The sequence below is a fragment of the Falco punctatus genome (assembly GCF_963210335.1).
Source record: "Falco punctatus genome assembly, chromosome: 10".
NCBI classification, from domain to species: Eukaryota; Metazoa; Chordata; class Aves; order Falconiformes; family Falconidae; genus Falco; species Falco punctatus.
Genome location: NC_137590.1, coordinates 14,400,997 through 14,423,719, shown reverse-complemented (window position 1 = coordinate 14,423,719; position 22,723 = coordinate 14,400,997). Strand labels below are relative to the sequence as shown.

The following is a 22,723-nucleotide window of genomic DNA, read 5'->3' as shown; positions in this document are numbered from 1 at the left end:
CGGCACCGCCAGCCCCGGTCCCGCCCGGCGCCTCACGGCGCAGCCGCCGCCCCCGCCGCGGCCCGACGTTGCAGGGCCGCGAGGCACTGTGGGTGCGCGCCTTAACCCGCTGCGGCCCGGCCCGGCCGGCGCGGGGAGCCGGCGCGCGGGGTATTGAATTATCCAACTTTTTTATTTTCTAACGGAGGATGCATTGATTTGTTTCAGCCAAGCAAAACCGTGATGCAGCTTTAGAGCGAACTTGGGCGTACGCGGCGCTGGCGTTAGTTCCGAACGGGCACCCGCTCGGTGGCTCGGCTCTGAGGGGAGGCCGCCCCTGAGGGAATCGGGCTGTACCGAGCCGCGGCGGCGCTTCCCGGCGGCTCCCGTGGGCTCGGGGCTGCACAGGCGTCGGGCCCAGGCCCGGAGGGCAGGGTGAGGGGCCGGGGTGAGCCTCCGGAGCCGCTTGGCCCCGTGGGGAGGGCAGTTCCCCCGCTGCTCCCCAGAGACCACCGAAGGCGGGGCGGGGGGGGGAGCTGCTCGGTGGTGCTTGGAGGCGTGTGTCGGGAGAGCGCTTTTTTTTTTTTTTTTCTTTTCCTTTTTAGTCATAAACTGTAGACACAGAACAATGCTTTAACGTTTACATATGAACCCCTCAGAGACAATGTGCTGCTCACTTCAGTGCGACTCCTGGTCTGGCCTTCGTACTTAATAAGTAGGCTGTTACTATCAGCACAGGAGAGATTAGAAGGAGCCTTTTTCATTATTATTAAAGGTAGCTGCATCCATAGCCTCCTTGCTTCGAGGAGAAGATAATGGGCCCTTAAATGTGCGCAATTAGAAGGACAAAGGGAGGGGTGCAAAATACAAAGCAAATTCTGCTTTAATTTGCAATTCCAGTTGAGGAGAAAGTGGTCTCTTCTGATAAGCACCATTATTTTCTGGTAAACATGAACTAATGGGCAACAAGGTGCCCATTATATAGATGCTATATTATAGGGTCTAATGAGAATATTAATCTGAAATGCTGTATTGTAGGGCCTAATGAGAATATTAATCTTAGTTTTTCACATATCATTTGTAGATAGTCGGGTGACTGGCGTCGGTGGTGGCTCTGCAGCGGGTCTGGAAGGCCGCACGTTCAGTGCACACTCGATACTTGTGCTCACAGCCTCAGGAGCAGTGTTGGGCAATGCTTTTCATCTGTTGTGGTGTAAGGCTGGGAGCTTCATGCCTCCCGTGGTCTTAATTCACCAGATATGCATGTTCACATTTTGCCTGGGCAGTGAACTCTTGCAGTGGCAGGTTTGTTTTCCTGGGATCAGAAGCACTATCACCAATGAAGCACTGTTTTGTGCTTTGTAGTAATTGCACTATAGCAATACTGTTGCAGTTTGCCCTGAACTGGGAGTCATCTTTAACCTGTGATGTGCTACAGTGAGCAGTAAAGACTTAACCTATGTGAGTGAGGGCTGCAGGATGGGACCATCTGTTTTTCGGTAGGAATGAAGGAAGGGAAGCCACAGACATTTGCCTTCTTAGCAAGCAAATAAATGCACGCCATTCCCTGGCAAGTCCAGTTTGCACTGTTCCCGGAATTTGGGATGGGTGCATAGCTCTCGTCCCATCTCTGCAATGTGTGACAAATATCTATTCTAAGATAATAGATAATGCCAACAGGAAACATTTACAAAGGCATCCTGCATCGTGCTCTCTGCTTCTTCCCTTTCTCTAGTTATGAACTGAGTCTGGCTTGAAACTAAATTACAAATACTTTTAGCACAATTGCCATTGTTATAATTGTTATGCCCACTGTCAAGCACATATGAAATGTGGTGATAAGGAACAAATTACAGGATAACATAATAAAGTACAAGGTAGGCACAGTCTCCTTGAGCTGTTTTCCATGTTGAGATTTTTCAGATAGAAATAATTTTACTTGGCTACAAAAGGATAATACTCAAACTTTTAACGGGTAGTCTGATTTGAGAGCACAGAAAACAACTAGAGCCCAATTCTGCAAAGATCTCATAAATGTGCATCATAATTACAGTGAAGAAAACTAATAGCAAGTGAAAGCTTATGAAGATAACCTGCCCGGTGTACAATTTTGCTTGTAATTCAAGGATTTTGAATGATGGCTTTGAAACTTAGGTTAAAAAAAAATAATCCCTGGAACAGGATTTAAACTGAAGAGCATTTATTTTCACTTATTCCTCTTACAGACTTCCCATCCCCTTTCTGATCTATTAATAATACTTGATTTGGCTATTAAATATTGCAGTCCCTGACATAAATGAAGTATCGTTATTACTCAGTTTAAATTGCACAAAAAAACCCTGAAAAACTATTTTCTAAAAGAGCTGATAGCATGAGCTTCAAATATTAAAGAAAAAAGAAAAACATCAAACCCCTGTTTCGACTTGTTTATTAACACCTATGTGGGCTGAATACAATACTCGGTACTAGCAGCAGTGGTGGACTGAGAAGCCGTAGATTTTTATTGCCTTTTCCCTCCCAACACACCTGAGATTAGCCACTATATCAGAGTAATGTGCAGGATGTCACAATGCTGAAATTGAGGGGGAGCAAAAAGAAACGTAGATACCCTAGTTAGATAAATTTTATTTACTAAATCTGAAGAGCGAGGAGCAAGGAATAGACCTGTTTGCATGATAAATGTCACCGTTCAAGTTCTGCGCTGCCATTACATATGACTTATGTAACTATAAATGTGTTAATAATAATAAAACCCCGAACTCAGCCCTTTTAGCTCCATGAGTAGTCTCGTTAATTCATGGGAATGTGATAACACCCTTTTCTTGGAGGGTTTTTTGGTACTTCTGCGTGTTGCATGCTCTGAGTAGCACCCTGTGAACTGTAAGCAGGTTGTCACCTGAGCCACCAAAGGCCTGGTCTCATTTTCAGCTCAGTGGGCTTGAGAACTCAGTGTGACTTTGGAGGGGTGTCTTATTTTTGTAAATCTTGACAGCAGCTCATTCCTACTAACATTATGTCATATTAAAAAAATATTACAAAAGTAATGCGTGAAATATTTTCTGCCATGGGATGAAACATCAGTTGTTATTAAATGTTTGGTTTTGATTATTATTTATTATGCTGAATAAATAAGATCAATTTTTTATTAATTATAGCATTCAGGGCTATTGGTGTTCATTGCATTTAGCAGCCACAGCATCGCAACCTTCCCCAGCTACAATGAATATTGCCATTAGGTTATAGAAATGCCACGTGCACTGAATAAAATAATCACTTCCCTCCCATTGTACAAGGGAACGTTTCTTTGCCCTTCATTTAAAGCTGAGAAATCCATGTATAAGGGCTTTTGGGATACATTTCCTTGGTTAACTCGACATTGGCAAAATCTGTAACTTCATTTAATTACCAGTACAGCCCTACTGCTGGTCAGGGAAGAGAAGCTGGAGCACAGGCAGGAGTTCTGTCCCACAGCTAAAACAAGGAGTCCTGCCTGCGCTGTGGATTGCACGCCACAACCGCTGGCACCGCATTTCACCTCCAGCTCTTCAAAGCACAGACATGATCAGGAGAGTAATCAGCTCTTACCCTTCCACTGCATATTTACAGGAAATTCACTTTTGATTTGAGCTCACTGCTCCTCTGGGCAGCTGGGAGTGCATCATAATGCATGCATTTCTACTGTCAATCAGGTTGCTAAGACATCCTTTCATGATGTTTCTGCACCTCATAGCTAGACATGAAGAAGAGCTTAAGCAGGTGCTTGTATTTAGAGACCCCCATCAGACTGCCTCCCTGTGCACTTGTTTTTTCATTTTTCATTTTTCATTTCAGGAATGAGACAGAATTTGGAAAGTTTTCAATGAGACAGCAGGAAGCTTTACCTCTTGATATTAAAACTGCAAATAGGAAAGCAAAAGCTTTTGTTTAGCAAGCAGCTATTACTAGGCACAGCTTTGATTTTGTGTTAATGTCACATACGCGGGTGTCACATCACGGTTTGTATCACTGTCAATTGAAATGGCCATCTAGCATGGTCCGGGCAGGATGAAAAAGCCTGGCAGTGCTGCTAGCTGCCTGTACCTGCTCTCTGGATATTCAGAATGAACTTTGGGAGGCTGGTTCAAGTGGCTTATTTCCAAGGCAATTAAGTCTTTCTAAAGTAAATGTGTGTAAAAAATGCTCCTTCAGCCTGGTGGCACCTGACACTGCTGACTTCTTAATACATATTAGCTCTCACTGGCTGGGATTGGAAAGACTGAAAACATGGTTGAACAGCAGCTCTGTTTTGTGTATGCATGTGTTTGAATAGCTTTGGACTGCAGGTTTCACACCTACCTCGGGGCAGGACTCATATGCCAGCTCCTGACACCGTACGCTCGTGCACACGCTTGCTGTAGATGCCCTTCAAAAGACACTCTGAAAGAAACTTGTTAGTGATTTCTTCTCTGTCGTATCACATGAGACTTGTTAAACTGGCTTGGGGAAGTTCCTAATCATCTTGAGAGGAGAAAATGATTCCTAAGCAAAGGGGGAAGGAGCTTGTCGGAACGAGCACCCTAAACCACTGCCCAAAGCTGGAGACTGCTCTCACCCTTTAGGCTCTTTTTTTGTCATATCATTTGAGAAATGCAACTGTTGCATGGAAACGTTGAATAATCACTTGGTATCAATACCCAGGGACCTTGGCAGCTGCGTTGAATTACTTCTTGGTCACACTGCCTAGTGAAATTGCAGCTGGAAATGTGGCTGCCATCATGCCAGCTACTCGGATTGCATGGGCTGAGATGCTGGGGTGTCAGCTGTGACAGCTTGCTTTTCCTGCGTGAATTAACCCTTTGGGCACTCCCCCCTCTCCACCCAAGGCTGCACCTATAAAAGCATCTGCGTTGTTTACCTGGGAACGCTGACATGCCATCCCCAGAGCTGCTATGACCCTATTTTGAGCAGCTCTTCCTGAAGTAGTTCAGTAGTTGTTTCATGTTCTCAGTCTCCAGGTTGTAGAAAAGACAGGCTGGGAATTGCAGTGAACAAAGGAGGTTCTTCAGTGCTGCGGCTCTGGTGAGAGGTGGTCCGTGGCACAAGGCACCCCATCAGACTAACACAAATGCTGGCAGCTTGCAGGGTGTTTCTGTCTCGATGTTTTTCCTTTATAGTCACGGAGACGTAGAAAAAGGTTATTTGAAAAGCTGCTGTGGGATGTTATGGCAGAATTGTCAAGGCATCTTAGTAAAGCTGTAAAAGTGAATTTGAACCTTGACTCCACACTGTGGCGGTAAATGGGTGCCTATGTGTTTGATCCAGGGGAGGAACAATACTAGTCTTGTTTCCTTTGTTCAAGCCCTTGATCGTACAAACGAGGTAGATGTATCAGCTAGATGTGGACAAATTGTTCACCTTGCTATTATTCTGACATACCAATGAGCTTAGTGAATCTGCCTTCCACCTCTGCCATCCTCCACTTGCTCATCAAAGAGTGATTTTTATGAACTTGTTGTGCAGCTGAGCAAGTTAATATTAGGGAATTACAAATACAGAATGTAGATGATGGTGGTGTCGAAATGCAAAGAAGCCTGATTAGGAGCTGCCCCCCCCCCCTTCCCACCCCAACATCCAAGACTTCACAGGGATCAGAGACAAAATGACAGATTTCACACACCAGTCCTGATGAGTTTTACAGATTGCCCTGGGCTGCTGGGGAACCATTTCAAAGCATAAAAGTCATTGAGATTGTTTCCTTTCTTGTGTAGTGATGAGAATGATTTTTAAAACATTGTGCTTTGCTCTCACGGGGCTGTTTTTCTCTGTGAGGCAGTGAAAGGAAGGGAAGAGCAGAGCGTGGTTCCTTCGGGCATCGCCTGCTGAGGTTGAACCACTATGGTGCTGCTCAGTTTGGGCTTCTCTGCCTCTCTGGTCCCTCTGGAGAGAAGGAAGACATGTCTGTGCTATTGCCACCTCTCAGGTCTTCTGCTTTGATAGTCTTGGCTTCAGCTGGCTCCAGTCCCAGAGCAGCTGAGCTCTGGAACAACTCTCTAGTTATTACCCCAGGATAATGGGAGGTTTAAAAAATTACAAGTTTAAAATTAGAAGGTCAAAAGCTCTTGCCCTTTTTTCATGATATCTCTCTCTCTCTTTCTAGTTGTAATCCTTTGCTCTGTAAAAGGTCTTCAGTAAGAGACATGGGAATATTAGAGAGCGAGAACCTCTGCTCGCCAGCACTTAGGTCCTGTCACTGCAGCCAATGTTACTCTTCTGAGGAGACAGGGCAGAGGCTAGTGCCCTTTCCTCCTCCCACCCAGGAAGATGATTTCTCCTAATCCAGTTGTACCTTTATACGTTTTAAGCATCCGCAGTGTTCTGCAGCAGGAAGCTTCACAGCTCACCCATCTCTTAGGTGAAGACTTTCCAATTGAGCATTTTCAATGTGTCCCTTGCGAAATACTGCTGGCGCAGTGGAAAGCTGCCATCGGTCAGACAACTGGCAGCAGGTTTTGCTTCTCATTTGTGATAGAGAAATATGGTGTGCCATGCCACCTTGGGAAGGCTGCTGCCTGCCCTGAAGGAGGGGAGCGGGCTGGCTGAGTAGCTCGTGAGGCCATAAAGCACTGGCATAGGCACATTTTGCCTTTTGGAGGTGGCGTTGGTGAGGTTGGAGTACTCTGACACCACTGCGTTTGATCAGATGTCTGTAAAGGCACTGTGAGCCAGATGAGGTTATTAAGAAGGAGAGGAAGTGAATGTAAATGAACTGAGCAGACTAATGCACCCCACATGTATCGTGGGATGTAAGACCATCCATAGCTTTCAGCGGCTGTGACAATTACAGGGTTTGGGCTGTGAAGAAACGTGTCCCCAGCTAATACTTTTAGCCTCTATTGCTCATCTTGATCTGTCAGAGTGAGGAGGCTGCAGATATGAGAGATAACAAGCTCTGGTAAGCTACTGCTGCTTTGTTTCAAGCTTGCTAACTTTATTTCTTTATTTCTTCTGAAGTAAATCTGTCACTTCTTGAAGTAATTTGGATGTAATCAGCCCGGTACAAAAATAACAAGGTCCCCTTGTCTCAGGTTGCTCTCCCCTAGCAGTGCAGCTGGATCCATGCAACCCCCTCAGCACAACCCACTGGGATGGGAAGAGGTTCCTGATTGAAGCACTGGCTGAGAACAGGGACGTTCAGTCTCTGGAGCATCACATGAACCTGAGGATGATTCCCAACTGGATTTCCTTCCCTCCATGAAGTCAGGATGTGACCAGCATGTGTGTCAGGATCTTAAAGTGGAGGGGCATCCCCAGGAATTAAAGGAGGAAAAAGGAAACAACTAGGATCGTTTAAACATACCTGTGGCACAGCATTTCGAGAGGACTGCAGTAATGACTGCTTGACCCGTTCTCTTTTCTTGGTCTTCTCCTGATTGCTCTCTGGTGGAGAGAGGGATGGAGCTGCCTGCAATTGCCTTGATCTGTGTACACACATCAGAGATCAATATCCCTGCTGAGAATCCCTTGGACCCCATTCGAAACCCTTAATCAAGAGAAATCCTTCTTGACATCCAGACGGGACTCTTGAAGCAACATTTTGCCTGTCAAAAGCTGAGGATGAGGTTATACTCCAGGAAGTAAAAAATTCAGGATACCGAGCAGTTCTTTTCTTTTTTGCTAATTTTTAAGATTGTAGTTGGTTTTACGAGTTAAACTCTCGGGATGGGTGTGTGGCCCTGCAGCACTCTTGCAGGGATTCACATGGTCAGGACTTTGCACAATTTTTAGGAGATGCTGGTGGCTGCTGTGGCTGTGCCAAGGCAAGTGCCACTGTATAGTGGCACTTGGGGAATCACTGGTGGTATGCCACACATCAGCGATGGCACTGTGTTTTGACAGCCTCTGGGCTGCCTCACCCCGTGGTGCCTTGTTCATCCACCTGCTAACTGAATAAACGCAGGATCTAAGTTCTCTGTGTTTTATTCACTTGGGTCCAAATTCAACTAAATTAATATTTCATTTTCACACAAATAAATGATTTTCTGGAGGTCTGTAGGAGACACTTCAACTGGCCTGCAAAGAGTAACCCAAAACCCAAACCTGTTGAGATTCAAACTCAGTGCACTTCCACTGGTGTCCATAATCAAAAGAGGCTGGAGACCACAGCACTGAAGCAAGTGTCCGACTTTTAACACGTGAGAAGCTCCGCTAAAACCAGTGAGGGACTTGGATGCTTGAAGGCAGGTCCCCTCTGTGTCCAGGCCACCTGCTATACCAACGCAGATAAGAAATCATATGAATGAAGATTATAACATCAGGCTCTGAGAGTTTTAAGTCTCCCTTTGAAATACAGGTTACATTATCCCTGTGGTTTCACTCTTCTTAATAAGCTAAGGAGGGTCAGTATGTTTTCTTTCAGAGGCACGTGGAGTTCCAGCCAACACATGGTTCCTTTCTACTCAAGATAAAAGTGCAGGTGGAAAAATTCCTGTTTATGTCAAACTTAGTATTTCAGCAGCAGTACCTTTTGCTGTTTCACACGACGTCTTCTTTGTAGTACAACTGAGTTGGAGAATAGCTATGCTAACTGGAGATTTTTAGAAGCAGGAGGCAATACAAGAGATACAAGGAACCTGAAGAAATGGCACAAAGGCCAGGTACCAGCCCGCACGGCTGCAACCTCACCTTTCCCCCACTGTTCCCAGCAGCTGCCAGAGCACGGAACACAAAGCAGCCTAACCCCAGCCTGCTTCCCGCAGACTTGAGCTCCAGTTGTAATTCTGGTGTCAGGCTGCCTGACCCAACAGTGCAGAGTGAGGCCTCCCTGTGCAGTTTGTAAGGAACCTTTGATCTGCCGTTATTAAAGAGTGAACTGGTCTGTGTGCCTCTTGCCTCCACCATCCAAAGCCTACCTTCCTGGGAATAAAATACTGCCAAAGCTTCTTCAGTCCACAGTTTTCTGGGTGAAATAAATCAGTTTCTTCTCTGGGTGTATGCCTTTCACCTGTAATAAAATGTGTTTCATAGTATGTGACTGCATTAATTGATGCCCTGGTTGTGCACAGTGCACAGGTCAGATAATCAATGTACTTGACCATTTAAAACCAGTAGGATTTGTTACTAATTCAGAATCTGTCTCCTCATTTCAGTTATTCAGAGTTTGCTTGTTTGTTCTGTTTCTCCCTGTGGCTGATTTGAATAACAGTAATGTTAATGTAAGGGTTTTAACATTCATAGCACTTTAGGACTAATCCTGCTTCCTTGGGGTATAGTCAGGCAATGCTTGCTTTGAGAAAAATGATAGTGGTTTTATCATTTCAGCTACCATCTCCTTCTCACACCACTGTAAGAAGGAGCGTGGCTTATTTAACAGAAAAGTGGATCTTGTCACCCACGGTACGAGGTCGCACCCTGCTTTGGAGGCAGAAGCAAAACCCTAACTTGCTTCAGAGTACGAACGAGCAGCCTGAGAGTAACAGAGCAAACTGTGGTGCAGGCATTGGAGTGACTGGAGATTGCAAACAGTCAACATCGTCATCAGATGAGTCTCTCCCAAAGCTTCTTATCCTGTTGTGTTGAGCTTAGTAGCAAGTCTGTCCGGATCACAGTGGGCGATGCGTGACCCGCTCCCCGGGCCGAGCAGAAATGTATGCGGCGGGGAGGCTGATGTGACCCCACCGCTTCAGGACCTGGGTTCTCCTTCTGGAGAAAGGGAACGGGAAGGACTCAGGCATGTAAAGGAGGTGGTTGTGTGCTCGTGGATTTGCTCTACTATCCACAATTGCTCTTCTACAGATGCAGGGTGTGGTGAGTGGCTCACAGATGGTGCTCAGGTAGAAGCCTTTCTTGGAAGAGAGATGCTCTCCTACATCCCTCTGCCGCTAGTCAGCTGTGATTCATTCACAAGCCTGGGTGTATACTTTAAAATACCCACAAATGTGTGTGCTTAAAGAATTCCTTGTCTTATCCCCCTTTCTGAGTTTGTCTGCCACGTGCACTTGCTCTGACAATTTTTATGGGAAGAACCGCTGTATTTTAGGTTTATTCTAAGCTTTGATTTTTAGAGCGAGCATGCCAGCACCTGCACGGGGAGGAAGGTGACGGGCATATGCGGAAGGGGCAGAGGAGCCCCTGCTCCCCGCCGCCTGGAGTGCACTCCAGGCTGTGTGTCCGACAGACACCCCTGCCCGTCCGGCACCCGCGGGCACAGCCAGCACCGCCCGGGGACAGAAAAGCCTGTCCCAGCCGCGCAAGACACCCGGCAGCGCTCGCCGCGGGGAGAGGCGCTGCCCCGCCGCGCTGCCTGGCTCAGCCTCCCGGGGGAGGGCTCAGCCCGGGGGCCGGAGCATCCCACCCCGCCTGCGGGGGCTGGGGGCGCATCCCGGCGGCCTGCCCCCGCCCCGCCAGCCCTGCCAGCCCTCCCAGCAGCCGGGCCGGCAGCCGCCGCCGGAGCGTTGCCCTTTTAAGCCGTGGCCCCCACTTGCCTCCTGCGCCGCTCCCGGAGGGGCTCCGGCAGCCGCCGCCGCCCCAGCTCCCTGCCGGCCGCCGCGCTGCGGGCCGGGCGCCGAGAGCCCCGGGGCGGCGGGGCTGCCCCGGCCGCGGCCGCTCGGGGACCATGGGATGCTGCACCGGGCGCTGCACCCTCATCTTCCTCTGCACTTTGCAGCTGGTAAGTGGAGGCGCTCCGGGAGCGGGGTCGGCGGGGAGCGGGGTTTCGGCTCGCCGGGACGGGCACCGGGAACAAAAGCACCCCCCGCTGGGTGCCCGCTGCCCCGGGCCGGGGAGGGCGCCCCCCCCTCCGCAACTTCGTCCCGGAGCGCGGGGGGGCATGTCAGGCAGCCTCCGCCGGGGCTTAGCTGCGCGGGGGGATTCGGTGGTGCCTGAAACTCGGAGACGCGCTTGGGGGGAAGAAAAAAAGAAGAAAAAAAAGTTCTCAATTCGTAAGTTTGTGCTTATAAAATACAACTAAAGAAAAAATAAACCTTACTTCTCCGTGAAAGGAGTCCAGGCAGGCTCGGTGGCGATGCTGCAACCCATCCCGACCCGACCCCAGCTCCATAGGTGCTGGCACCCACCGGTGCCCTCAGCCTCTCCCGCACCCAGCGGCCAGGACGGGCTCCCCCATATCCCACCCTGCCCGCCTGCACGGGAGGGGGCCACACCGGCTGGGAAGGAATTAAATCAGACCACCTCGGGATGAAGCGCTTAGATAGAATGTGCTTATAAATATACGTATAGTTAATTAGGAATAAACTTCCCCGTGTGCAGAGAGCGTGGTCCCTGGTGGGCACGGGGTCCTCGTCCTCATGACATCTGCGTGCGTGATAAACAAAGGTCTGGTTGTTCCCCGAGTGTCAGTGCATCCAGCCTGGATCTGAAGGGTCCCCTTCTTGTCATTAAATGGGCTCCAGGGCTCCTCCAGCCTTAAAAAGGAAATGACAGCATCGATGTATTTAATTTCATTTACCTCTTCCAAATTTGCTTGATTTTGGAGCAGAAGCAGCACGCAGGAAAGGGCAGGCTTCCTGCTAAGTTCTGGTGAATAGTGAGCTTGTGCCAGGGGGTGAGTCTGGTTAAAAACTCTTTGTTTTGGAGTTGCTCACTGTGACAGCAGAGTATTTTCTGCCAAGGGACGGTGAGCGGGCACTTTGCTGGAGGTGGGAGGGAAAAAATGGGAACCTGCTAGTTTTTTAAATGTAAACCGTCTGCCTAAAATTGGAGGGGAAGAGGGAGGGAGTGCCACCCTGCTAACTCTGACTAGCACCATCGGAAGATGCAGATGGAAGGTTTGCTTCCTAGTTAAACAAAATACAGAGAAGTGGTGGGGTTTTCTTGCACAAAGCATCTTGCTAGGCATATTTATGAGCGAGTTGAATGACTGGGGAGTGTATTTAGTCTCCTGGATTATTTCTTTTGATTTTTCACCCGTGATCACAGAAGAAAGAAGCTGTACCCTGTATTACATTAGAAATTGGCATCTCGGCACTCACTGTCTCTTAAACCCATCACTATGTCATCCTGCTTTAAAGCACACACTCACACACACTGGAAAAAAAAAAAGACAAAAAGCCATGAGCTGCTGGTGCTGTTCTTATTTCTGACAAGCGTGGGAGTTTTCTTGTATCCAAGATACAGGGACAAAGAACCCCCAGCATTTTATTTTCCTTAAGACCCTCCTCCTTGAAGAAAAGAATCAGTTCGGCTCATTCTTAAGCAAGTTTGGATGCCTTGGCCATAGCGATTTCCCATGGCACTTGCTGGGTGAATTGGTAGAGCTGGAAAAATGTGAGCTATGGTGAGGGAATTCCTGGAGCTGTGCTCTGATGAGAGTGAGGTCAGGAGATCCTGGCTGGTTCCCAGCAAGTGCTTGGGTGAGGGTGAGATCCAGCCTGGTGCTTTCAGATTTTTTTAAAGCAAACTTTGTCTGTGAGTCGTCACATCGCTTCCACATCAGTAGGGCCAACTGACCTGTGGGACTTACTGCTGCTCAGGGTGGGTTCTGTTAAGACAAAACACTGAAGCAATCAGGCCAAGATCATCAATAAATTATAATGACATGAACTTCCTTTGTTCCTCTCATGTCTCTGATTGGCTTCATCTGATACTTGGAACCCTTCACAGTCCCTGTGTGTTGTCAAACTCTGTCTCTCCCACTACCAAAGTCCCAGGGGTGAAATCCTGGCTCCTCTCCTCCTGGTCTGGGGAGGTTTTACTTCTGACTTAAATGGGGAGAGGGTTTCAGTGCTGGGGTTTCCCACCTCAGTTTTGCAGTACACCCCTATGTTTCTTTACATGTTCTCATCTCTGTTCCTCCAGGCTTCACTGGGGCATTTTATAAATGATGAATAAAAACACAAACACCACACACATAGCCCCAAAATCAAATTAGGAATTTTACTTGTGATGCTTCATAGAGGTTGTTTTACTATTAGGTGCAAGTAGTTGAGTGAGCATGTGGGGAAGTGTTTGCACACTGCAGCCTAAATGTTTCCCTAGGAAAAAAAAAGGCAGAAAGCGAACATATTCATCACTGCAGTGTATGCTCCCAAAGAAAGAGTTTGTGATCCAGTCAGAGAGCAGAACAACGTGTGAATTCAAGAAACGGCTACACAATGCGAATACCAACTAGATCCTCAGCCCCCCACGGACCGAGCACTCGTGGCGCAGATAGGGGAGGAGAGCCGTACGCATCTGTCTGAAGAAAATCAGGGCTGACTCCCTAGAGGTTTGCTAATCAAGGGGGGAGGGAAGGCTGTAGTTTGAATAAATAATTTGACATGTTCCAATTTTAGGTTATTGTTTCCTTGAAACATCCACCTTAGGCTCTTGCTTTGCCGATTGGTGCTGCAGGGAGGCTGCAAGAAGGTTCTGGCTCTCCCTCTCAATCCCAGGGCATATTGCTGTCCCTAATCCTTCCCTTCTTCCCAATCCACCCCCATCTTCAGCTGAAGTTTGGGTGAAAGTTGGCCCAGGTCAGGGCTACCCTGCAGATGAGCTTATCCTCAGCCACGGCAGAGGGAAGGACCGTCAGCAAGGTGATGGGGTGTTTGTAGCCCCGAGTTTGTGCATCCCAAGGATGTTGCCACCTCCCAGTTCTCGCTTTGCCTGAACACCTCTGCTGTTGAGGTGCTGGTGTTACCTGCAGCAGGTTGCTAGCCCTTGCTCATCCCTCCCAGCCTTTGGGCAGCTGCATATTAAGAAACACGAGCAAAACTTAAATGAGTCATAGGCCTCCCCACAAAAAAATCAGGACTGTGTAAGAGAGCCTCTGCAGAGGGCTGAGAAATGTCCCTTGTAGAAATCAGGGTTGAAAAAGGCTTGTCAAGGGCAGGATTTCTGAACCCAAGTGGTATGACAGAGACTGTCGCGCCCAGCAGGACTGCGAGCTGGGTGGGTCATGGTGAGAAACCACAAATAAGGGCTGGCTCTCAGGCACGGAGTTACTAAAACATCATTGATTTGCTTCTTCCATCTCTGCCAGCGTGAGTTTGCACCCAAACGGTGTATTTTCTGGAGCCGTAAGTGATTGTGTACGGAAGGCACTATGTGAATTTATTTCCACCGAGCATGGAAAAATTCCCTCCCTCCCGGTGCCCTGTCCCAATAAATCAAAGAACTGTAGTTTCTTTACATTCTTTGTTTATTGTTGATTCTTTACAATCTCCGTGGATTGAGAGCTCAGATGCCAAGCAAAGCCTGGAGACAATTTTACAGATACATTATAAATCCCCCTAGAATAAGAGCTTCTAATGGAAAAAGTGACTAATACTTCAAATGAGCACAGAACAAGGCGCCCTGGGACAAGACTGCATATTGAGACTAACCAAAAGTAACTATATACCTTTATTTATTTATTTTCTCATGCTTTCTTTCTCCCTCACTCCCTTCTCAGCGATGCCTTTTTAATCTCTTACAGAAGGGGGTGACCAGTTCTGGAAAATATTTGAAACCAGCACAGATCCTTCTCTAGCTACTCTCTTGCAGCTAAAGCAGCTGTGTCAGTTTGATCAAGGCGTAAAACGATGGAGAGGATGCAAGGGGGGAGGGCAGAAGGGGAGTGTGGCAGACAGGCAGGTGGGACTGCACTGCAAGGCAGGATCTGGACAAAGAAAAGCATGAGTTAAAATAGATGGACTCAATCGGATCGGCACGCGTGGGCTGCAGGAGGGAGGGTGGTAGAGCATCTTCCCAGCTAAGGGAAGGAGCAAGCAGGATTGTGGCGTCTGGGGGCTCTAGAGACAACTTGCTTGGCTTTCTCCTCTCCATCCCAGAGACATTCTGAACTGGAGGCAGGGTGGGGAGAGCAGGACGTGTCTCCCCCCTCCTCTGCAGCTGCCTCCGGAGCCGGGGCAGTTTGATGCATCTCCTGAGGGAGCTTTGAGCTCGCACAGCTGTGGTACGGCTCAGCACAAAGCGTTCGAGGCAAGAGCAGGTGCAAGGGAAAGCGCAGTGTCCCTTTGCTCATCACGCTGCTCAGGACCCCTCCAAAATTACCTTGTGCTCTCCCTAGCTGTTTATTTTCTCCATGGTTTGTGCTTAAATTATAACCCCTTGAGGGAAGAGACTATCTTTCGTGTATATGCACAGCACCTAGCACCACCATGGCTTGAACCTTTCCTGAAGTCCTTGAACAATACTCCAGGCTAAATAATAACATAAGTCTAAAGACTACGTTTGACAGATGCTGTCTTCATGTCTGTTCCAGACAAAGGAAAATTAAAGCTGTGCCAATAATAGAGCTCGTCAGCATTTTCCACTGAAGCTGACTTTCAGTAGAAACCTGGGGATCTGACTAAATGAATATTTTCATAAGAAGTATCTGCTTTCCATAGACAATTCTGAGTTTTTCTCCCGAGTTTTGGCCAGAATATTTTGGAGAAAAATCAAAAATGTGCTGGCAAATGTTTGCTGTGCTGGCAAACATTTTTAATTTTGGAGTTGTAGAGGTTTTCTTACAAAAAGTTGAATTTTTGCATGAGATTTTTTTTTTTTTTTCCCCTGAGCAGCTGGAGTCAGTACTGCTCTAGCACAGTGGTCTAAGCCCAAGAGCAGCACAAGGGAAGAGGAGCTTGGGGTATGTGTCAGACGTGCCCGTTGCAGATTGCGCCTTGCCCGGCAGCCCACAGCCACGTTTCCCATCGCTGTGGCGGAGATTGCAAATGACTCATAGGAACCACGTTTCTTTGTGTCCTCTAACCAAACCCATTCCGACCAGGAATAGAATCAGGCAAGAGCCAAGCCAAAAAAGTAGCTGAGGGCAGGGTGATATTGAAGTCAACTCTTCTTGGAGAACCGGGGTTTTATTTCAGCTGATGCAGTATTTTTGCCTGACCACTCTGATTTCTCCTGGCCACTCTCTGCTTCTTTGCCTTCCCTCTTTTCCTCTCTCTGAGCACGAGGGCCATGGAAGAAGAGGAGCCGTTTCTCCCCTGATGGGGAACCTCTCCCCCCAGCCGGTGTGGGGTTAAGGGAGCTGACGTTGCTCCATTGTGTGCTAATAATATACGGAAACTAGGATCGTTTTGGCTGGGGTGCAAGATGGAGCTCTTCCAAGAATCTGCTCCAGGGGCCCTCAAGTAGGAACTCTTGGAGAACAAACTGGATAACAAAGGCCAGATTGTGATCGCTTTTCCTCCAGGAAAGCCCTGGAATAGCCCATTGCTTTTCGAGCACTTAAGAAAATGCATATGACCTCGCGAGCAGTAAGTGCCCCAGCTGTAGCATTCCCTGTTCCCATTAACAAAACATTGGGTCTGAGGTCGGCAGAACTGAACCTTTCTTTCTTATTAAAAAAAAAGAGATAATTTTTGATTCAAAGTCCTGATGCTTGTGAAGCTCCCTTTGTCCCCCGCTCCTCCTGGGCTGCAGTAGATGTGATGAGCACACCTGACCGCGTAGGTTGGATCTCTGTGTTTAAGTTTGGTAGAAAAAGAGTTCTCAACAAAGTGGAAACTTTTGTCTCAAACGTAGCACATTCTCCTCCCATTCCCCATCTCCAGAACATGAAGAGGGGAAAAAAAGGACATTTCTGGGCAAAAAAAAATGTAAATACTCTGGCATTTAGTAATGTTTGGTGAAAATGATGGGGGACGGGGGGAGGGTGGTATTGTGCCAAACCCAAATATTTTTAACTTTTCAGAAGTGTTTTCAAGCTTCTGTAAAAAAGCTGAATAGTCTTGCTAAAAAGAAGTTGGTTTGGTGGTGTGTTTTTTTTTTTTTCTTTGGAGTTGTGCACTCTGGGAGTTCGCATCTTCCAAATATCTCTGAAGTCATCGTGTCTCCTCAAACCCAGCTCATGTTGGGGTTTACAGGGAGAGGTCCTCAAGGAGAAAGCACAGGCAGGGCAGTGCCTCGCTGGGTTGACTCATCTGCTTACAGGCCAGTGGGTTTGGTATTTTTGTTGTAGAAGGAAACTCAGTAAATAAATGCCCTGCAGAACTGCCAATGTGAGATATGTTGTAACCGTTCCAGAGTCATAATATTACCTTAATGTTCATGAGATTTCAGAATAAGTATAAATGACTTCTGCTTCGCTTGTTTGTTGAGCTTTGATGAGGGTCAGAATCTTATTTCATCATCTTCTTGCCAGGGATAACAGTAGGGATTACAAAAGTGAGGATTAATAGTAAAAAGTAGGGAACCAGTAGCAGTAAAGTAATAATAGGAAAGTGGGTAGTAATAGCAGGGATGAGAAAAATGGAAATGATTGAAGTGTCTGGCAGAGATCTCGGAGTTGGGGTTTCAGCAAAAGCGCTGCTTCTCACCAGCATGTCGGGTTTGTGTTTCAGGTTGAACACACAAAAGTCAGTGGTGGCGTTGCTCTGGCTCCTCCCTGGATGAGCCGAGCCTGGGGCCCACGCCTGAGAGTCCTTGTGAAGTGAAGAGCAGCAGTTGTGTTCTGCTGCGTGTCCTGAGGCTTCACAGAGCAGAGAGGAGCGAGCAGCCGTCCTCTGCTGGGGCGAGATCAATAGCTCCTCCTTGACTTTGCTGTAGCTCATTAACATCCACTGTCTTTTCCAAGGGATGCTTTTGGGTCTCATTTCCACAAGGGCTTAATTGCCATTTTCCTGGTGTCTGTGGCTTGTTCTCAGCACAGCTGCTTTTCTGTCAGGACATTAGACAAATATGTTGTTTATCAGGGAAACGCACGTCCCAGATTTTCTCTCAAAGGTGAGGATTCGTGGAAATTAGGAGAGCAGCCTTTCTGCCCTCCCCTTCCCCCTTCATCCTCTATGTTGTTTGGGTGAATCTAGGTTTAGTAATTGAGATGTCAGATTTCCCTGACACCTTTCGGCTGGGAGGATGATGGTGTGGAAGCGGTGACCTCCGCTGCCATCTGCCATGGCTTAATGAAAATATACTGTGGGAATCAAGGCAACAGCTTGTCTTCGTCACCTGCTTGGAGAAGGCAGACGTCAGCAGTTGCTGTGCCAGCTTCCTTTGCCACCTTTCAGCGACTGGCCAGCCCCGCAAACAGCTTCCAACCTGCTCTCCAGGCGCTCTCAGGCCAGCAAAATATCTGTTTCTTCCCTCTTCCCACCCTCGCCTCCATTTTTTTCATCCAATGCGCAAAACACTAGAAAACCAGGACCTTCATCCTATTTTTTCTGTGCCAACGGAGCAAGCAGACAGATGCCCGCCCAGGCCCTGATTTTCAGAAGTGTGGGAGCAGAAGTTGCCACCCCGTTAGGGCAGCAGCAGCAGCCTTGCTGCACAGCAGTGGGGCAGGGGTCTGAGTCTGGCTGTGGGACCCAGCCGTCGTGCCCTTGCTTTCTGCACCATGGGGCAGCCCCTCACCAGGCAGACTTGCTCCCCGTTGCAGTGCCCTCCGAGGAGACAAGAACGCAGCTGAGGATCGCACTGATGAGATCGCTGGAGATGGGATGCCCGGAGCAGGGTGAGCCAGGGCTCCTCATCCCAGCTTGCTCCCTCCCACACGGCGCAGAGCTGCCCACGGGCTCAGCCTCCCAGGTCTAGGAGGGCATTGCCTGCGAGAGGGTCTGTTTCCTCAGCGCAGTTCTCCCAGTCTCTTCCCCTGTCACTGTGCCATCCCCGAGTGACCTGGGACATTGCTGACCTGAGGAAGGTAGGTTAGAATGATACAGGGCAGAGTCCCTCCTTCGTTAGTGAGCACTGGGGCAATCGGTCACCTGGTCACAGATACGAAAGAAGAATTTAATATTGCTGGGGACAGTTGGGTTACATTTCTCCCCAGGAGCTAACTATACCTAATAAAAAAAAGAATCCTGGTGCTCAGATGAATACACAGTTGCCGTGGATATACAAAGCCTGAGAAGATGCCTCCTGTGATCCCTCTCTGGGGAACAGGGACCTGTCCTGTGTCTGTGGTGACCCTGACAACAGCCCCGGACCCATTAAAGCATCGGGTGCTGAATTATATTTTCCAAGTGCTGTTCTCTGGAGATAGTTCATCTGTAAGCACCGTTTCATCTGAACAGTGAAGGTGAGATAGAGGACACAAAAGAAGGGGATGGAACATTTTATTATCCACACAGAACTTATAAAATATTGAGTGTAACCTTGCATGGAGTGCTCTGTATGGTGTTCATCCATCACAGATAAACAGCCTCACCACAATTAACAGTTTGTCACTGTCTGTCTTCAGCTCTGCCCTGAAGTTACCCCTGTAGTAACCAGAGCTCAGTCTCAGTACCAGGACGGTTAACCTACCTGCACATCAGGAGGAATCTAAATCCTGGCCTTACTCAGAGTTGTTCATATTTAGGAGATTTGGACATTATTCTACAGTACTGCAATAAGAGCATTGCCTTGCACATTAGGAATGGCTTCTTCATGTTGGGAGTATCTTGGGTTGTACTCTAAGGTCTACAGCCAATCTTTTTCCCTACATGAAGCTCAGCAGATAGACAGTTTTTGTGGAGGGTATGTGGCAGGGTCTTTGCTTAACATGACTGCCAGGGTCCAGATACTCAGGAGTGCCTAACTCCGTGCTGTGGGGCTTGGGAGCATCCTTTCCTCTCAGAGATGCTGGACCCTAAGAGGGAAAGAGTCCCGCTTTGGTGGAAGCATCACATCCAAGTGCTCCAAGGCCCAGGATGTAGTCGTGGACATTTAAAACTTTTTCTCCTTTGCTGAGGCTGAATTATTGAGTGAATCCTGGAGGGAAAACTCCTCCTGAACCAAAGACCCGCCTCAGCAGGATAAGGAAGAACCGACTTGGCCTGATGGCTTTGGCCTTCCTTTAGAGACCTTGAAAGCAGCAGAAACCACAAGTATGTGTTTACCAGACAACAGGTTCACAGAGGTAACATCCAGGCCCGTAGGCTGATTAACCTTGTGGAGAATGACAAGACCTGAGTCCTGACACAGGCAGATGATTGCACCTCCCCAGAACCCAAAACACCTTTGAGGTTCTGGGCCAAACACCTCCTGTGCAGAAGAGCTTCTCCTATAGCTCTTCCCTGGAGGACAGCGAAGAGAACATCCAGACCTCTCGCCAGGTTTGAGGACTGTGCATTTACATCGCTTGCATGAATACCTGAGCTACTGGCTACTTAGCCAAATCAAGCCCAGTTCCTAATTTCCCACGGCTACTCGTAATCCGTTAGCAGCAGATTTCCGTGTGTGAGATGAGAATGGGCTCTGACAGGCGGCTGGCATCCCCAGCTCCGGCAGACAACACACTTTTTGTGATATCATTGTGGGAAAGGCAATACACCTGCTTATATTGTATATGTACAGAATTAGGGGAGAAATCTGATTATCCTAATTACTCAGAAATGCTAAATATGCACAGAATACAGTTTGGCTAATTAGCCTGGGAGATTGCTGGCTGTTCAGCAGGGAGGAGAGCGGGTGTTGGGAGAAGTGCGATGGGAGTTTGCAGTCTGTTATGTGCCCTTTGCTTTCTAAGCATGTGGAGAAAAGTGAGCATGGGGGTTTGGAGATGTGATTACCAGCCTGAAAACAAATTACAAAGCTGCGAAAGGGCAATTCTTTTTTCAAATGTCTGCCACTTTTTAGGATTCTGGGTCTTCAAGTTTCCTATCTCATTATTCTGAGAGGAGATGTTCAAGGGAAGGATGGGTCTGCCTCGCTGTGCAAACAGCTGGTGAGAGCCCCTGCACGACACCTTCTCGGAGGTATCTGTTCGGCATGCTCTTTATCATGCCGTCGTGCTGACACAGGCAGACTCTCAAATGCTCTCAGAAGCCTGAGGAAACGACGATGGTAGTTGCTTCGGTGAATGGTGCTGCTTCGTTTGCATTTAATGGGCTCATTTGCACCACAGAAGGGCTTGCTAGAAGAGCTCTTCTGGCCCCAAATCCGACCTGCTTTTCCCAGAGCTGCAGAGGAGGTCAGGCAGGTGCTAGGCAGGGTGGAGGGTGGTTCATGCCGAGTACATCTCAAGGGACTAACCCCCAGGTGTCTAGATCCAGAGTGGTTCCTCCAGCTCTGGATGGGGACATACACCCACCAAGCAAACCATCACACTGGACAGGAGGGCTGCAGGAGCCACACCAGTGTGACGTGGGGATAGCTCGGATGCACAACTCGGTGTGTTCTTGGGTCCTGCAGTCTACACAACGCTCTTAGCATGAGATGAAGCCCAAACCCAGGTCTTCTGGATATGATCAGTGCCCAAAATGCACGTTCATCCATTGCTCCTCATAGCCATGATTCCTCATATCTTTAAATAACCCTGCATGGCTTTCACTCCTGACCTAGCAGAGACTAACATCTACCTCAAGCTTTTCTGGAAGGGTTAACTTTCCCTCTCCTAAGTCACTGGCCATATTCCATGTGCTCAGGATCGGTCCTGCTGTCAGTTCAAACCAACGTTAGCTGGGAAGTTAGCTGTGAGAAGCGTTCAGGCTTCCAGGGCTGCCACTGAAACAGCTTAAAACTGAGTTGTGTGACAGCCTGGAAGAATAGATAGGGTGATATAAAAACTCTGCCACGGCTTCAGACAATAAAGACTGTGTCTCCCTTCTGATGAATAATGGCTCTTTGTTTTATTCCTTAGATGACAGGGCTGTTACAACTGCTGAGAACTATTCCAGTGCTAAATACATGGCTGTGTAATAAAAGCTCTGCAATCTATGAACTGGGACTGAATAGATACTTGAGTGAATCATTTAAAGTACGATGAATTTCTGAAGCAGCTAATAGTGACAGGAGGTGGAGGGGCAGTAAAGTCCTTTGCAGATCACTTAGCCAAAGGATGTTTTCCTTGCATGAGATGTAACCCAGGTTTCGTGGCTGCCAAGTTTTTTCCTTATGGTGGCTCCCATGGCCATAAAAAGTTCCTCACTCCCAGGTTTGGACACTAACTTGCAAACAAAGGACATTTCAGATGGAGCTCCAGTGTTTGGTGGTGAGTGACTACAGATTTTCCTGCAGAAATCCTGGAAACCCCGTCCTGGCAGACCCAATGGGAATGCAGCAGCATACCCCCTGTTCAGCTGTAAGCCAGGGCTGAGAGCTCCACAGGATTTTGCTGGGCTCCATCAGAAACAGTGTTAGTTTGGAGCCTGCTACAATAAGGAGGAAAATGCTGCTTCCTAGCACTGCGGTGTTGCTGAGCTAGTGGGAGAGGAGAGGCACAGATGTTGTTGTCCCTGTTCTGGAGTTCACCTCAGTCTTGCCAAATTAAACTTCCTTGAAATTACTTAATGTAGTGGCAAGGATTTGAATTTCCATAATGTGGATTAACACTTTTCTATTTTAGCTAATCCTTGCAGGCAGACCTGCAAGCAGGGAGATCAAAAGACTTGAAAAAACTGGGCAGAAAGTTTGGAGTAGGAACAAGCCAGAGATGCTGTCATTCCAGGCATAAGGAATCATCCCGCTTCTCCAAGGGGAGCAATAGTGGCAGGGAGGCAGGGCCGTGTGTGGATGAAGCTTTGGTGACACAAGTTAATAGAGGGCAAGTCTTTGTCCCCTTTCATGGCCGGAGGAGACACCAGCGTTCAGGAGTGCCTCACATCTGAGCTGCTGCACCGCGGTTCGGGGTCCAGACCCCGCAAGGTCACCAAACTCCTGCACCACAGAGACACGACCGCTAAAGGTTTGCTGCAATGGAACTCTGTTCTCCAGAGCTGCCAAAGTGGCATCTATTGACCAGCCTCTATTTTAAAAGGAGGGGAAGGGGAAAAAGAGAAGGAAAAGAGAAATTCAGCTTCGCTGTTGAATAAACCATGAGCCATTGAGGAGCTGCAAGTCAGCAGAGGAGGGGCAGGGGCAGCGCAGAAATGAAGGGGATGCGAACGTCATGTGAAAAATG

At 48.1% G+C, this 22,723-nt stretch overlaps 1 protein-coding gene across 2 annotated transcripts in view; it reads left to right on the top strand.

The window, feature by feature from the left end:
* The first annotated feature begins 32 nt into the window (after positions 1 to 32).
* Positions 33 to 22,723, top strand: part of NKAIN4 (sodium/potassium transporting ATPase interacting 4) — a 63,443-nt gene continuing 40,752 nt past the window's right edge. The window contains exon 1 of one of the 2 annotated variants that reach the window (XM_080403984.1): positions 33 to 10,624. In XM_080403984.1, coding sequence (XP_080260110.1) covers positions 10,064 to 10,624 — 561 coding nt within the window. In that variant the 5' untranslated portion in view covers positions 33 to 10,063. The remainder of the gene's footprint in view (positions 10,625 to 22,723) is intronic. The other variant, XM_080403983.1, reaches the window with a different exon arrangement.